The sequence below is a fragment of the Engystomops pustulosus genome, chromosome 7 (genome assembly GCF_040894005.1).
Source record: "Engystomops pustulosus chromosome 7, aEngPut4.maternal, whole genome shotgun sequence".
Taxonomy (NCBI): Eukaryota; Metazoa; Chordata; class Amphibia; order Anura; family Leptodactylidae; genus Engystomops; species Engystomops pustulosus.
The window spans coordinates 123,278,544-123,295,789 of NC_092417.1; the positions used below are offsets into that span (position 1 = coordinate 123,278,544).

Below are 17,246 nucleotides of genomic sequence, written 5' to 3' on the forward strand. Positions count from 1 at the left end.
TCTCTAATATCGTGTCATACTACCTTGCACCGCCCCTCTAAGATGGGCTTTGAATGCATTCCATTCAATTCTTACATCCTGCATGTCCCCACAATTTTCCAAAAATAGTTTAATATCTTCTTTTAGCATGTCCTCGTCATAAACTGATTAATTTTATAAAAAATGATTCCCAAGTCTGCCCTAGAGTGCAGCGTAAAGCACATTGGGATATGATCTGATAATCATCTTGCACCCATAATGATTTTTTTTCAATTATGCACAATACACTCCTATTTGCTAGATTTGGATCTATTCTAGAAAAGATGTATATTTGGAATAACGGGTATAACCTGGCCTGGAAGGAAACCTCATTTTCCACACATCTCGTAACCCAATTTCTTCCAGCAGTCTACCAAATGTTGTTGCTCCTTTCGCATTCCATACCACACCAACCCTTGCTCTATCTAAACCTTCATCTAACACACGATTAAAATCCCCATCCATATAACCGGGAGATAATAATATTTATTTGGCTTATTCCATATATCCGGCATCGCCCTCTCTGGGGCCGATGGTGGAAGATATATTCCCACCTATTCCACTTCAAGTTCATTCAGTATGCAATGCAGGATGACAAACCTACCAAATGGGTCTAACTCTACGGCGAGCTCTTGATAAGTGACCCACCTATAAATCAAGCTCACACCACGTGCATAGGTAAACGTAAACATAGTGGTAATGATGGGATAACCACGGTTTTGGGGTCTTACCACAAGACTCTTTTAACAGATCGGTCTCCTGTAGGCATTTCAGGTCAGGTTGATATGAGGCACAGGTCAAATACTGCTTTGTTTTTTATTTTGTTGTTTAAGCCTCGCAGAAATGTAATAATCCTGTATATATTGGAATCATACCCCCTAATTTTTTACCCCTAGTATACATAATCACCAACCACAGCACCCCAGACTTGTCTCAGAGCATTACCTCTGCTGACTCACACATGGGCCCTGCCTCTAGATCTTCAAGACCCTCCCTGCCCACTCAGCTTCGCTGGGTATATTAAGGAGTATATCACACCCTTTGCCCTTAACCTTTTTTTAATATCCACAGGATATTCCTAGACGGACCCCTGGTTGCATATAAACCCTATAATATTTGTACCTTCTACACCCACAGGAAAGCCCACCAGCCTCTGGTTATTCCTTCTTGATGTATTCTCTCTTGACGGTGGTCAGATAATGTATCCTCAGCATTCCCTATTCTTATCTGTTTCTACAACTTTCACTAAATTTGTTAATCTCAACACCAAAGATATCCATTTTTTTTTTTCTTTCATACTCCGTATTTCCTTCAACACTTGCCCTACTGCAGAGGTACATTGAGCTATTTGCAGCGATATGTCCTTTAGAGAGATTTTGTCTGCAGAATCTACAGATCCTGTTGTTCCTTCATTCGTCAGTTGTTCTTGTCGCTGCTCTATCGCTGAAAGTGGCACTTCTAGGTTTCTCTTCTGCTTTCTTGTTCTTTTCTTTTACCGGATTTGGGAATTGTATAAACTTATCCAGCTTTTCCTCCTTGGGATAATCCTCCATCTGATAGCCTGTTCTTTACTCCAGATTGTAACTGTTCTTTTCTCCTTTTTTTCTTTTCCCTCCTTTCCTTCCTCCCCCTTTAGAGTCAGACAAAAAAAGGGGGAAAACCAACTGGTGGTCTAAGTGGATTGTTAGTTAGAATGACCTCCCACCTTATGACCTCAGTGTACAATATTTACAATATGTATGGCTATTCTAGAAAACAATCCTCCATAAATACATGCCCTGGCATTAGGGGCGGGGATCATGCAAACTCCACTCAGCTCTTCGAACTCTAGTTATCTATAACCACACTAGGAGTACAGAGGTTGTTGATTAGTACACACAGCTGAGTGTTAGTTGTTAAAGCACAAAAAAAAAATATGCAAAGATATGCAAATTATAAGCAGAAAACAGTATACATACTGAATGATCTTGCTCGGTCCCACTACTCCTCCGCTTGATGTGGGTGAATATATACATGTGGAGTATGTATGAAGTCCTCAAATCTTACTTTTTTTTTTTATTTTTTTTTTTAAGAAAAGTATATTTTCTATAAATAAGTATTCTGGATTTGTACACATTTTAGAGGAATTTATGTAAATTTGGCATTTTATTACAGTTTGATGCAAAGTTGCATGAAGGTTGTGTGTACATTAAAAAATGATTTTGACAAAATAGCAATTTATGCTCTGGCCAATAATGCGACAAAATGTTCAGAAATGTCCGACAGTGAAAGGGTTAAAGAATAACTTTAATATTTTTATTTTTTTTTTCTTAGGAACTACCTGCAGGATACGGCAGGATGAAACCAGACATTGTCACCTATGGCTCTGGGGTTAGAGGATCTGGTATGAAAGGTGGCTGTCGCTCCTTATCTGGCACCAGTGTTGCTTCCCCTGTTGTGGCTGGAGCAGTGACACTGCTTGTAAGGTAACTATGCTGCATTAGTTCAAAAAGTAGTTATTCTTGTGTAGCCTTGTATAAATAGGTCGGTTAACTTGAGTATTTTTGATGATTTTGTTTTGTAGTACTGTTCAGAAGAGAGAGATGGTAAATCCAGCCAGCATGAAACAGGCTCTCATTGCTTCAGCACGTAGACTTCCAGGGGTCAATATGTTTGAGCAAGGACATGGTAAATTGGATCTACTTCGTGCCTACCAAATCCTTAGCAGTTACAAGCCACAGGCCAGGTATGTATGTATGTGAATATATGTATGTAATATATATAATTTTACTGACTTTTCCCCAATGTTTGAATGCTTAACACCAGTGCGAATCTGTGTTCAGGCGTTTTTTTTTTTTTTTTTTTTCTCCCCTTCTCCTTTCTGCTTTGGCCAATAGAGGTTGCATTGAAACTATGGGATGTGAAATTGGAGCATGCTTGGTATAAAATAAAGGGTGGATTCACTGATGGTCTTAATTTTGTATCGGTTTGTATCGTCTATCATCCATATAAAAAGCTGTTAAAAATATGCTGGAAAGGGGTCTTCTGTTACTTCAGACGGGAGATAAAAAAAATGCTCAATTAATGGATGGAACAGGTAAAAACGGGTACAAACTGTTATTCTTACAAGTCTATTGAAAACTGTGGGAAAAAGACAGATCCATTATTCATCCGAAACTGCAAAGCGGAAGTCTGAATGCAGGTGTGAACTGGCCCTAAGTTTTCAACAAACTTTGCAGAAATTTGGAATCCAGTCTCCGTACTTGAGGAGTAAACCTATTATTATATAACATGTAATCTTCACTTTTCATCAGCTCTCGTGTCTCCACTGTATGGGAGTTGCTGGAAAAGCTGCTGGATAGAGATGCAGCTTCCTCTGCATAAAGATGCCTTCTGATTTGTTGCTAGCAAGGAGGAATTCACAAAATTCAGTGTGAAAAGTAGGTTAGAAGGAAAGGACAGAGCGTGATAAGCTCCAGTGGTGATGAAAGCACTTTGCTCTCATAAAATGTTTTATAATGTTGTAGTCACTTGTACTACTGATTTGTGCAAAGGTTGAAGTTTAGAGAACATTGAAATATTTTAAACTATAGTATGTATAATAAACAGGATGTTTTTGTTCCCTCTAGTTTAAGTCCTAGCTACGTGGACCTCACAGAATGTCCCTACATGTGGCCGTACTGTTCTCAGCCCATTTACTATGGTGGGATGCCAACAATTGTAAACGTAACTATATTAAATGGCATGGGAGTCACTGGAAGGATTGTGGACAAAGTAAGTTTTGGTTGGTGTTGCAGAGATGGTGAAAAATTTAAAATTGACTTATTGGATCAGCCTAGATATTTGAAGTAATAAAATAAAATAATTGTATGTGTATAAAGTATAAGTGTATATGTGTGTGTGTATATATATAATTATTTACTTTTTTTTTTTTAAATAATATTTAGCCTGACTGGCAGCCATATCTCCCACACAATGGTGACAACATTGAAGTTGCCTTCTCCTATTCATCGGTCTTGTGGCCGTGGTCTGGCTACCTAGCTATCTCCATCTCTGTAGCAAAAAAAGCGGCTTCGTGGGAAGGCATTGCCCAGGGTCATGTCATGATTACAGTTGCATCTCCAGAAGGCAACGAGGTAAGTGCCTTTTCATTAAGGTGTTATCACCAGACACGTTTCTAAGTCTTATTACTATCTAAGAAAACAGGACAGTTTTATGCTGAGCAGTGGAGTGATTGCCTGAACATGTGTTCTCTGTTGGCTTTTTCAAGTTATTTTGTCCAGGTTTTAGATATCCATTGCTTCATAGACCATTAGGACTTTACCCCTATTTAAATGTACTTATACATATTATGTTCTGGAAACATGGGTATTTGTTTTTATGAATAAAGTATTGCATATTGAGTATGACTTATAATTTACTGAATATTTACCTTGCAGCAAAAAAATTCTGCTGAACAGTTCTCTACTGTTAAACTACCAATCAAAGTCAAGATCATTCCTACGCCACCACGTAATAAAAGGGTTCTTTGGGATCAGTATCATAACCTCCGTTACCCCCCAGGTTACTTCCCAAGAGATAATCTAAGGATGAAGAATGACCCTTTAGACTGGTGAGTTCACGTTACTGCCCTCTATATGTGGCAAAGGTAGCCAGATTTAACACACAGGCTATTCTTGCTTTTTGTGTGTACCCAAACTGCTCCTGTTTGAGTTCATGTTTGTAGAAGCCATTTCAACCTGTAAAAAGGCATAAATAATTGTCCACAATTGCATTTAATTGTATAACCCCCTTCCCGCCGCAGCCCTTTTTTGTTTTTACGTTTTCATTTTTCACTCCCCACCTTCAAAAATCTAACTTTTTACAAAATTTTCCATGTACAGAGCTGTGTTATGGCTCGTTTTCTGCGTAACAAACTGCACTTCATAGTGATGTTATTTAATATTCCATGCCGTGTACTGGGAAGCGGGAAAAATTCCAAATGCAGTGAAATTGGTAGAAAACCGCATTTGCGCCGTATTCTTGTGGGCTTGGATTTTTACAGATTTCACTGTATGCCCCAAATGACATGTCTACATGTTTATTCTTTGGGTCGGTACCATTATGGGGCTACTACATTTTGTATAGGTTTTATGTTTCCATGCATTTACAAAAATTAAATCCTCCTGTCCAAAAATTTTGAGGGGATTTTCCCATCTTCTGGCGCTAATAACTTTTATACTTTGGTATCTTTTGATCACTTTTTATTGAATTTTAATTTTTTTAAAAATGGCAAAAAAGTGCCATTTCCGACTTAGGGCGCGATTTTCTGTTACGGGGTTAAACGCAGTGAAAAATCGTTATTATATTTTGATCGGGCATTTTCGGATGCGTCGATACCTAATGTGTTTATGATTTAGTTTTAGGGAAAGGGGGTTGATTTGAGTTTTTATAATTGTGTTTTTTTTTTTTTTTACTTTTTTTTTTTTCTTCTTATTTTTACTATTTTTTGACTCCCTAGGGTACTTTAAGCCTCGGCTGTCTGTGCCATACTAAAGTATTGCAGTATATGGGGATTTTCCTCCTCATTCATGAATGGGTTGACACGAAGCCGACGATCCTCGGCAAGCCACTTTTTGAAGCCGCTGGCGGCGATCAGCGGGAAAATGCCCGCGATCGGTGTTGGCACCGATCGCAGGTGTTACCGGTAAGCCTTTGCTGCAATATGCAGCAAACACTTACCGGCTATGGAGTGGGCTCAGCCCGTGAGCCCTCTTCATGCACCGACACCCATGTCGGTAAGAGGTTAATAGAGAAACAAAGCATACTTGCTGTTGAACCACTGCTGCAAAACTGTGTAGTTATATAATTATTTTAGGGTGACACTGTAGCCAGGTATTAACTTCAGCAGTCTCATGCTAAAGTTGCATATAGCCACAGTAGCTGCAGCCCAAGTTACAGGTGAGAAGTGTTTAAAAAAATTATGTTCTCAAAGATTTTTTTTGACTATTTTCATAAGCAATTTATACTAACACCAAAATTTGTTTACCATCTCGTTACTGTCTTTTTATTACAAACTAGCCTGGACACAGACCTCACCGGTAGATCACCATTTGCAGCATACAGTGGCACACAATGTTAAAATGTCTGTATTTAGTGTACTGCTATAGTTAGTCTGGAAAAAAATGTTTTTTATATATCTATTTTTATCTGTTTAAAGCCTAAATGTTGTTTAACCCCTTAAGGACGCAGGGTATTTTCGCTAATTTCTCGCTCTCCATCTTCAAAAATCCATAACTTTTTCATTTTTCCGTGTACAGACCTGTGTGAGGGCTTATTTTGTGCGTAACAAATTTTACTTTCCCATGATGTTGTTTATTATTCCATGCCATGTAGTGGGAAGCCGCAAAAAAATTCCAAATGTGGAAAAAATGAAGAAAACTGCATGTGCGTCTTGTTCTTGTGGGCTCAGTTTTTACGACTTTCACTCTGCGCTCCAAATAACACGCCTATTCTTTGGTTTGGTGCGATCGCGGTGATACCAAATATATACAGGTTTTATTGCGTTTTAATACATTTTCAAAAATTTGCCATCTTCTGACGCGAATAACTTTTTCATACTTTGGCGCATGGAGCTGTGTGAGGTGTCATTTTTTGCGAAATGAGCCGACATTCTCATTGCTACCATTTTGAGGACTGTGTGACATTTTGATCATTTTTTATTACATTTTTTATGTCATCTAAAAAGGTGTAAAAGTCGCGTTTTGGACACAGGCTCATTGTAATGGATATGCAGAAGCCATGTATCCTCGGGTCAAACGAAGACCCGAGGCTACCATGGCAACCGATCGCCGCCCCCCGATGACGTTTGGGGGAGCGGCGATCGGAGGTAAGATGTTTAAAGTGCCGCCGGCGGCAAAGAAAAGGTTAACACCCGTGATCGGTGCAAGCACCGACCGCGGGTGATAGCGATGGGTCTTTGCTGCGATATGCAGCAAAGCCCATCTCTGTATGAAGAAGGCTCAGCCCGTGAGCCTTCTTCATACAACCTTCACAGCTCCATGGCGGATATATCCGTCACTGAGCGTGAAGGGGTTAAAAGTAAAAATTTGGACTAAGAAAATTCCTGTGTTTCTTCCAGAAAAAACACTGCCGAAATTAACCCCTTTGCCAGGGCAAATGGGGGAGAGGCAATTCAGTTATAAAAGGGGCTGCATCAAGCTGGAGGCAGCAGACCTGCAGTATTTGGCCAGTCCTAGAAACATGTGAAGAGGCTTAGGGCCTTGGGACAGGGGCATATTCTGGACTGCCAGCCTTCTTTCCTCTGTCAGGTGTCTACTTGTGTCTGAAAAGCAGTGGCCTAGGAAGACAACCTTCTCCTGGCAGTACTGGAGTTTCTCTGGAAGCTTTGCAACCCTTCTGGAACAGAAAACACATAACGTCAATAGATTTATCCTGGCAAAATGGAGGAACAAAACAGTAGGTCTTCCACATACTGTAAAACTTCCAGTAAGGGGCTAGTCTGCCAGTCTATTCCCTGTAGGGCCGTGGAGTATGGAGTACTGGATGGGGGAGTTCCCTCCCAAACCCCCCCCCCCCCCCCTTGTGGGAATCTGCACCAGGCACTGGAAGACTAAATTAGTAAAGGCTAGTAGGTCCTGGCAATCTCCATGTAGGGGCACAGAGATTTAAACATTTGTCAAATAAATAACCGTGAAGAATGTGGCATTCTCGGGGACTGCTGCCAGTGAAATGTGTGGATTAAGGACCGCTGGTAATAGCTTAAGTAAAATCATTGCAGCTTGGACGATCATACATTTATCCGGCTGTCCTTTCCGGGTTCTTTTTCTTGACCTGGAACAAGTAAATCATCACTGGGCTAACAGGGGAGGAGTCCCACAAAAGGAGCCAACACTGTCTTTGGGGAGGGTGTGCCTGCTGATGTCCTCGTCCTGCCCTGTTGAGGGTGTCTCCGTTTCATGGAATGTCGCCGGACTCTCACAGGACTGGAACTTTTCTGTCTCCCTTTGGCAGTGGTCTGTGAAACTGCCGATCCTGGTCTCTGTTCCCCTGGCTTTCTGTCAGTCTCGTCGGTACCTCTGTACGCCAGTGTGGCAGAGATGTCTCTAGTCCGTTAACACCTTTGGTAACGACCTGTTACAAAACAGCTGGCAAAATGCATTAGATGTACATTACACTCTCAGGTCTTACCCCATATGTCCAAAAGCTGTAAACTGTTCCCTTTCGAACTCTTCCCTTGACTGTTTAGGTCTCTGCTTTATCTCATCTTGACATATGGGATTCTCCCTTAACTATCTCTAGCCCAGTGTTCCATGCTATCTATAAAGTTCTAGCCAGACTCCAACGTCTCAAACAGAAGTCAGTTTCACTTAAATGAAGTGTTGGTGTTTAGTCAAGAAGGAAACCAAAGTTATAGGCTTTGTCATAGAGTTGGCAGCTCGTCCTTGCTTAGTCTGTTAATGTTGGTCTGTTCTGTTCATCTAAGAGTGACATTACGTGGCATAAGCAGGGCACACTGTATTCTTGCATCACAAGCAGAATCCTTCAAGCCTTTGAACTGTCAACTAAGACACTGGATGCAGCGATGTGCCCCCACCTTTTGTAAACTTTAACAAGGTCAGCCTGTAAGCTCTTTGAGGTGAGATAACAAATCCGATTCATGCCCCCTCGCTCTCCCTTGTTTATGCTACAAACTCCATAAAGCATGTACCAGAGAGTTAGAAACTTCATACTCCAAGAATTCTCTCAACAGAAATCTGGAATCCGTGAAAATATTCACCTTTGCTTACTTTTATTCCAGACATCTATCAAGATTCTCCAAGGGTGCTCAGCTGATAAACTACACCAAAAACCAGTTATTTTCTACAACTATTATACTCAACCAGCCTTTATGGCTACCAACAGAGTAGAGTCATAGGCAGTTAACTTCCGGGGCTTAAGAAAATAAACTGTTCTAAAATGGCCGACAGTGAAGGATTCCTGTCACTCTGTCCTGGTCTGTCTGTCAAAGCCATAGGCTCTAAGTGTCTGTTTGCAAATCTGATCAAGTTTTCTCATTTGTACATTTAGGAGATCAACTGACACCTTCAAAACTTAACTAATACTTTTCTTTTCACTGCAATGCTACCAGCCCTTATGTTCCATTATGTCAACTTTGCACTTTTCCATCAGTCCTACTCAACTTTCAACAACCAACTGTCTACTTACATCAAGCCAACTTTCTGTCTGTGCATCTTTCCCCTTCATGTGAGAAACAATCTGAGTCCCTTGTCCGTAATGCGCTTGAATCAATTTACTGTTCACCACCTGAGTCTACAACTACAATACCATTAAAGGGACACATCCCCAAAGATTCAGCGGATGCCGACACCTCAATTTATTGACAAACAAAGAAACTATATGTCAGAGATTTTCTTAAAAAGGATGCTACACCAAGTTACTGTCTTTTAGACTCTAAAACATGTTGCTGTCTATCACTAGTTCTCGAGACCGTTCAGACTCCCACAAGGGATTGCAACGCACTCTCCGCTGCATGTGCACAAATTGAGCTCTATACCTCCATGGGCAAATACGGTCCCAAATAAACAGTATCCCAGACACTATGATGATTTGTCAATCGCCAACAGAATACCTCCCACTCTAGTATTGAGATCATCTAAGGGTTACTCCTTCTTCTCGTCTCACAGCATCCGCTAAACTCGCACTGTCCGTCACTGTTCAGTCACATTACAAGTGGTTCTTTGCCTTTAAATATGACAGTATGCTCACTATAATTGTGGCAAAGTACATAATATCACACAGGGAAATGACCTTACCCAGCCAGCGAAACAGTCAAGGTAGACAATAAATTAGACTTGCCCCCGAGCGCTCTTTGTCAGTTCTGGTCACTGGCCGCCTGGACTCCTGCGGAGGTCATCTCAATGGTCAAGTGTCAATTTTAGTATGCCAACCCAGTGGACTCCAATGTGAGTTATTTTTGTCTGGGGCTTAAACCCCCCCCCCCCCCCCCTACAATTGCAAGTTGACTTTCGTTTTAACCCTTTCATTGCTCCCGGTACTGGGATGAGAGCACTCACTAAAACACACCATTCTCTTAGAAAATGCAGAACTCAATCTTGGCGCGCAGCCGCATATATAAAACACATAAAATCATCTGGTGATAGGTTATAGAATATTGCAATGCAATTTCCCCTCTGCTGTGTTTTGAGAACCTCAATTAGTGCATTGCATATCTGGGTAAGGTTGCTTGTTTCTTCTACTTTGGTGCAGCTGGGCGATCGTGGCGCTAATCTAATTTCTTGGACAAATTTAATAGGATACCTTCAGACATGAAAATATTGTCCCATTACCTGTTGTATTGTAGCCTCCCTATTGCTCCTGGAAGCAGCACCCAATTATTCCAAGTTAGATGGGGAAAGTTTATTCTTTCATCCCATTCCTCCATTCTGTGCCACTGCCGATGCCAGAAGCTGGACATATCAAGAAGGGGGTTAAAAGTACCTGTGCAAGTTACCTGAACTACTTTAAAAAAGTATTCCCACACAGACAAAATTCTTAAATATACTCCGGATGGAATCCTATCCGTAAAATGTTGTATTTTTGTTAACCACAGTGAATGAGATAATGTTATTGTTATCCTGTCTCTGTCCTGATGTTTACAATTTTGGCCATGGTCAGATTCTTCTCATGAATAGCTTCTCTTATCTGCACGGTTGCAGTGCTCTCTGCCTCCTGCCCCTCCCCCCTGCAATACAAGACAAGCTCAGACTCGAGCACTAACTGCCAGCAAGTGCTTTGGTGCAGAAACTTCCTCTACAAGCTACAGATAGTTTTTATAGCATAGCTAGATGCTAGTAGAATGCTCAGAACCTAAATAAAAGCTTAGATAAACCTGGTACTATAACAATCTAAGCAGGTGTTTAAAATTATCTTTGTGCGAACATCACTAGGAGTTTCGAGGGGTTTTCACATAAGAAATTTAGCAAATTTGTAAAATTTTCGTTTATTTTTACGATTAGCTGTAGATCCTGGATAGTAAATAACTGCTCTTGGCTAAAATAAAAGTTGGTTAACAAAAGATAATATATCCATGCATCTATCTTCCCCTGTGTCTCGCCTTCTCGTCACACACTCTCCCGTTTCTCACTTTCTCGTCATGCGCTTTCACCGCGGTGTGTGGTGTGTGTGGTTTTTTTTTTTTTTTTTTTTTTTTGCTGTAGGAAAAATGTAGTGCAACATCTACTCTTGGTCTGCTCTCTGACATGTCACATGGGAAGTGTTTACCATCGTTTTGAAACCATATTGTATCACACTTGTATTGTTAAATACCTTGATCTATTAAATGATGGTATGGCTATTTGTCTTACAGGAATGGGGACCACATTCACACCAATTTTAGAGATATGTACCAACACTTAAGAAGTATGGGCTATTTTGTAGAGGTTTTGGGGTCGCCCTTCACATGCTTTGATTCCAGCCAATATGGTAAGAACCTTGCAAGTATGTCTTGTAAGTTGGTTAAAAGAACTGTTTAATACCATTAAAATACCACCTCATCAGGGTAAGAAATATCCTTTCTAGATGTCTTTTAGGTTAAATTTAATCAGTTTTCCTGATGAAAATCCCTTCAGACACCCCTAGCTTGGACTCTACAATGATTAATGCGCTATGGTGATACAGTCATGGCCATAAGTTTTGAGAATGATACAAATGTAAATTTTTACAAAGTCTACTGCATCAGGTTTTATAATGGCAATTTGCATATACTCCAGAATGTTATAAAGAGTGATCAGCTTAACAGCAATTAATTGCAAAGTCAATATTTGCCTAGAAAATGAACTTTATCCCCCCAAAACACATTTCAACTTCATTGCAGGCCTGCCTTAAAAGGAGCAGCTAACATCATTTCAGTGATTGATCTAAAGCCGTGCCCTCATCAACACCCACACCTGTGTTAATGGAGCAATCTGTCATGATTAAGTTAGAATCACACCACTGAACACTTGGAAGCTGGTGCTTGGCATTATTGTTTCTCTTCTGTTAACCATGGTCATCTCTAAAGAAACATGTGCAGTCATCTTTGCACTGCACAAAACTGGCCTAACAGGGAAGAGTATCACAGCTAGAAAGATTGCACCTCAGTCAACAATCGCATCTTCAAGGAGAGAGGTTTCATTGTTGCCAAAAAGGCTCCAGGGTGCCCAAGAAGGACCAACAAGCACCAGGACCGTCTCAAGTGTTTCAGCTTCGGGATCAGGCTACCAGCAGCGCAGAGCCTGCTCAGAAATGGCAGCAGGCAGGTGTGACTGCATGCACTGTGAGGCGGAGACTCTTGGAGCAAGGCCTGGTTTCAAGGAGGGCAGCAAAGAAGCCACTTTTCTCCAGAAAAATCATCAGGGACAGACTGATATTCTGCAAAAGTTACAGGGAGTGGACTGCTGAGGACTGGGGTAAAGTCATTTTCTCTGATGAATCCCCTTTCTCATTGTTTGGAACATCTGGAAAACAGCTTGTTCGGAGAAGACACCAGTCTTGTCTCATGCCAACTGTAAAGCATCCTTGCCTAAAAACACATCCATGACTAAAGAATGGTACCAGAATGTCCTCCAAGAGCAACTTCTCCCAACCGTCCAAGAGCAGTTTGGTTGCCAGCAATGCCTTTTCCAGCATGATGTAGCACCTTGCCATAAAGCTAAGGTGTTAACTAAATGGCTCAGGGAACAAAACGTAAAGATTTTGGGTCCATGGCCTGGAAACTCCCCAGATTTTAATCCCATTGAGAACTTGTGGTCTATCATCAAGAGATCGATGGACAAACAAAAACCTACAAATTTGTGACAAAATGCAAGCATTGATCAGTCTATCAGTCAGGATTTGGTCCAGAAGTTGATTGAGAGCATGCCAGGGAGAATTGCAGAGGTCCTGAAGAAGGGTCAACACTGCAAATATTGACTTGCTGCATTAACTCATTCGAACTGTCAATAAAAGCTTTTGTCACTCATACAGAAATACAAGTACAATCATATTATGTGATAAAAACATCTGACATATATTATGTGAAAATATAATATTTGTATCATTCTCAAAACTTTTGGCCATGATTGTAGGACGCCAACATGCGGCAAGGCGACCAGCCGCTTCGCACTGCAAAACGCCTTCTCTGACGTCACCCTTTCGAAACATGTGGGATTTATGCGCTGGCCCCGGAAGGACACAATAAACATATCATATTTCTTAAACATAGTGACACGTTTAAAATAAGGGAACATGCAAGTCCTATGATTAAGCAGAATAGTGGAAAATCATACTGCTGTAATACAAATGCAGTGCTGGACAGGGGAAATGAAAAGGAGTTTTTTGTTATCTGTAATTTACAAGAAAACTCTGAGATCATTACGATCATTCAGTCCTAAAGCGCCCAAATCATCGGACCTAAGGATCCACTTGGCTTTGTGGCATAACAGATCCCTCTGGTGATTACAGCATCTGGGATTTCTGCCCACTCTTTCAATGCCAGAGAAGCGAAGTGGAACCAAATCGTTGAAATGGTGTGTCCTTATCGAACATATAAGCCTAGGACAGCCATTCCCTGAGGAGATAGATTTGAGATTTTCAGAGATGTTGCTAATCATTTTTCCAATCTAAAATTTATTACAAGAACATAAAAGAGCATAAACTACAAAAGTGGTTCTGCAGGTGATCAAATCATTGACATCCACTTTAATGCCCCCTATCTGTAATGTTTTAGCTTGCATGTTCTATATACAGAAATTGAAGTGTCCACACTTAACATTACCCCTAGGAGCACCCTCCCTGAGCCAATTCAGTCTAGAAACAGCGTATCTACTCCTGACTAACTCTGTTTTCAAGGTGGGGACTGGTAAACCTTACTAACAAACCCCTTTGATAGTCTTGTTGTCCAAAGGTTTTAATTATGCAATGTCAAATGTTTTTGACTTTACAAATTTTGAAATAGATTTGTTTCAAGCATCATGTAAATTGAATTTGCATAGGTTTTTACATAGTAGAACGGAGGCCCGGTGAAATTCCGAGCACAGTTGGTCCTTTAGGCTTTACACCACCCACCCCCACGTCAAGTATTGAATATTCTGACATCAGGTTGTTACATGACTTGAACATTACGCAAAGCACAGAGTCTGTTGAAAGACCCACAAATCTATTAGAAGACCCTCAATAACCCGCCAGGGCTTTCTATTGTTGCCGGCATGGGATCACTCACAGAATACCCCAGTACCTAGATTGGCTATTGCGCCCCCTGCTAGATGACATTTTGGCATACCTAAAGGACAACCTATGTATCCATGACAACCTTTCAGGGCCAGCGCTTAAATCGTGCATGCTTTGGGAGGGTGACGTCAGAGGCTAGAGTAAGCACTTTGCAGTGCAAAACGGCTGGTCGCCTTGCCGCATGCCTGCGTCCTGTACTGTCCATGCACCCATTAAAGTTCTGAATGATTACTCCGGTGAGTTCCGTTTATCTACAGGTATTAGTCACCTGTAAGGTTGCTGGGTATAATGTGCAAATGAATGTGCAAATTCAGTGCCTTTGTAAAAATAGCTACTACTTTATTGATGATTTCTTAAAATGTCAGATGGTTAGATTCCACACTTGGTCATTGTTACAACAATGTAATTACAAGCGAATGTTTTCTTAAATGTGTTGACAACTTTTCCCGTGTTTTTTTTTTTTTTTTTTTTGTTAAAGGATATTCCCTCCCCTACCTTCTTGGGGGCTCTTAGTTCTTTATTGTTAAAGGGGCCCAATCAACAGCTTATTACCCACTAAACTGTCAGACTATAAAAGGGCTTGTGTTTAGAAGAACTTGTCCTGATTTGGTTTCTAGGAACTCTCCTTATGGTTGATAGTGAAGAAGAATTTTTCCCTGAGGAAATATCCAAGCTTCGCAGGGATGTGGCTAATGGACTATCATTAATTGTCTTCAGTGACTGGTACAACACGTCTGTTATGAGAAAAGTCAAGTTCTATGATGAAAACACCAGGTATTGTGACTCTGGGTTATATTATTTATTTAGCTGTCCCCTTTACCTACTGCAACAGGTTTGCAGCTCTATGGTGACATGATGCCGCTGACTTGAAGGTGTACCCACATTACATCAGCTTCATCATCCTGTTTCACAACCTACATGTTGTTTTCCTTTTGCCTATACTGTTCACTTTATTGTGCACCTGACTTCATTCATCACCTTTTTATGTCTTTAATATTTGGAAATTATAAGAATGGGTCCAGGGCATTCACAAAAGCTCCGGACCTGCGAACTTATCCCATCTATGGTCTACCCAAATGACATTATTTGTGAACAATACTTGCAGTGCCTTGTTGCAATCCTGTATCCATTTGATTTAATTGTATGAACTTCTGGGTGTCCTATCACTTGTACAATATACTGCTATAATTCTATATTCCTAAGTATTGATTATTTGCTATAACAAACTGTACACACAAGGTCGAGTGTCTAAACCACTGATAATGTGTTGCAAAACATTTTAGGTTTTTAGCACAATTTAGCATATATACTGGAGTATAAGCTAAGTCTTTCAGCACAAAAAATGTGATAAAAATTTTTTAACTTGGCTTATACTAGAGTCTATGTATAAAAAAAAAAATTGTACTCCCCTTTCTGATTCCCCCTGCAGCTCCTCCTCTTCATTGCTGCCAATGGCAGGTTCTTGCGTGGTAACCGCACACCGCATCGGACGTCATGTGTGCAGTCAGTGCTCAAGGACCTGCCACCAGGCACTGACAGCAATCAAGGAGAAGATCTGCGGGGGTGAAGGGGTGGGCTGGGGTTGGCGTCGGTAAGGTGAGTAGTTTTACCTACAAGTGTTTTTCATAGCCTAATCTTCCTCTAGGCAGTGGTGGATGCCAGATACTGGAGGTGCTAATATCCCAGCCTTAAATGACCTGCTGTCTGTATGGAATATGGCTTTCAGTGATGGCATATACGAAGGCGATTTTACCATGGCAAATCATGACAGTAAGTGGTTGTGTATGATATACAGGCTGTGTAAGGTCTTTCCAGTATGTACCTATCTTTTGGATGTTGTTGCAGTGTACTATGCTTCAGGCTGCAGTATTGCCAAGTTTCCAGAAGATGGTGCTGTTTTGTCACAAACGTTAAAAGACCAAGGTAACTGTTGCATTCTATTTCTTTTCTTCCGTTTTATATCTGTTATAGCAGGTGTCATCTGGTTTTTTTTTTTTTTCTTTTTTTTTCCCCCACGCGAAATGTATATAGTTTAATTACAAATGGAATGTCTGGTTCATATCAACTCGTATATATTTTTGTCTCCAGGAGCACAAATCCCAACATAAACTGCTTAGGAAACTTGCATTCTTAATGGGCATTAAAAAAAAAAAAATCATGCGTTAATTGATGTCAGTATTGTAGACCTCATGACACACATGGTTGTCCTTATTTATTATGTAACTAACTTATTTTCCTTCCTGTCTGTACAGGACTTGAAGTATTGAAGCAGGAAACATCTATGATTGAAAATGTTCCTGTGTTAGGGCTTTACCAAACACAAACCGAAGGAGGAGGCAAGATTGTGCTTTATGGAGACTCTAACTGCTTGGATGACAGTCACAGGCAGAAAGGTGTATCACTCTCTTTATTTATTTATTTTTTTTGCTGTTGCTTTTATTACTCACACATTTAACATTCTTCAAGTATACCTGGTTTACACTGTTGACTGATGGCCATAAGGATCTTTTTGATTAAATCTTACCATGAAGTTTCAGATTGTGTGCCAGCTGTGGACAGGGAGTGCTGCTGGTATGTTAAAACAAGATAAATTAATGCAAAATGTGTTTATCTTTTGAAATATACAGATTGCTTTTGGCTTCTGGACTCCTTACTACAGTACACTTGCTATGGAGTGTTGCCGGCAAGTCTCAGTCACTCCGAAAACAGACAGAAACCTCCAAATGGTGAAGGGGTCTCTCCCCCAGAGAGAATGGAAGGTAAATTTGACATTTTTGGTAGCTGTATTTTGTGTCTCCAGAAATGCCCAACTTGAATATTCTAAAATTGTGTTCTCCTTCTAAGAAATGATCTATCTTTGTGAGGGATTTAAATTTTCCAATTTTACACATCATTTTTTTTTATCTTGGCTTATTCACAAGAATCTGTAATGAGATATTATATCAGTTTCATTCAAGTTACCCAAGGTTGTTATTGTCAACTTGATCTGTAATGGTTTCTTG

The 17,246-nt window shown here is 40.5% G+C and overlaps 1 protein-coding gene across 4 annotated transcripts in view; it reads left to right on the forward strand.

The window, feature by feature from the left end:
• The window catches only part of MBTPS1 (membrane bound transcription factor peptidase, site 1), a 99,386-nt gene that overhangs the window by 67,042 nt on the left and 15,098 nt on the right, over nt 1-17,246 (forward strand). For all 4 annotated transcript variants that reach the window (XM_072117728.1, XM_072117730.1, XM_072117729.1 and 1 more), the window contains 11 exons: nt 2,332-2,483; nt 2,582-2,743; nt 3,627-3,771; nt 3,945-4,133; nt 4,437-4,609; nt 11,366-11,481; nt 14,862-15,018; nt 15,890-16,014; nt 16,090-16,167; nt 16,497-16,637; nt 16,872-17,003. In XM_072117728.1, the coding sequence (XP_071973829.1) occupies nt 2,332-2,483; nt 2,582-2,743; nt 3,627-3,771; nt 3,945-4,133; nt 4,437-4,609; nt 11,366-11,481; nt 14,862-15,018; nt 15,890-16,014; nt 16,090-16,167; nt 16,497-16,637; nt 16,872-17,003 (1,570 nt within the window). The remainder of the gene's footprint in view (nt 1-2,331; nt 2,484-2,581; nt 2,744-3,626; nt 3,772-3,944; nt 4,134-4,436; nt 4,610-11,365; nt 11,482-14,861; nt 15,019-15,889; nt 16,015-16,089; nt 16,168-16,496; nt 16,638-16,871; nt 17,004-17,246) is intronic.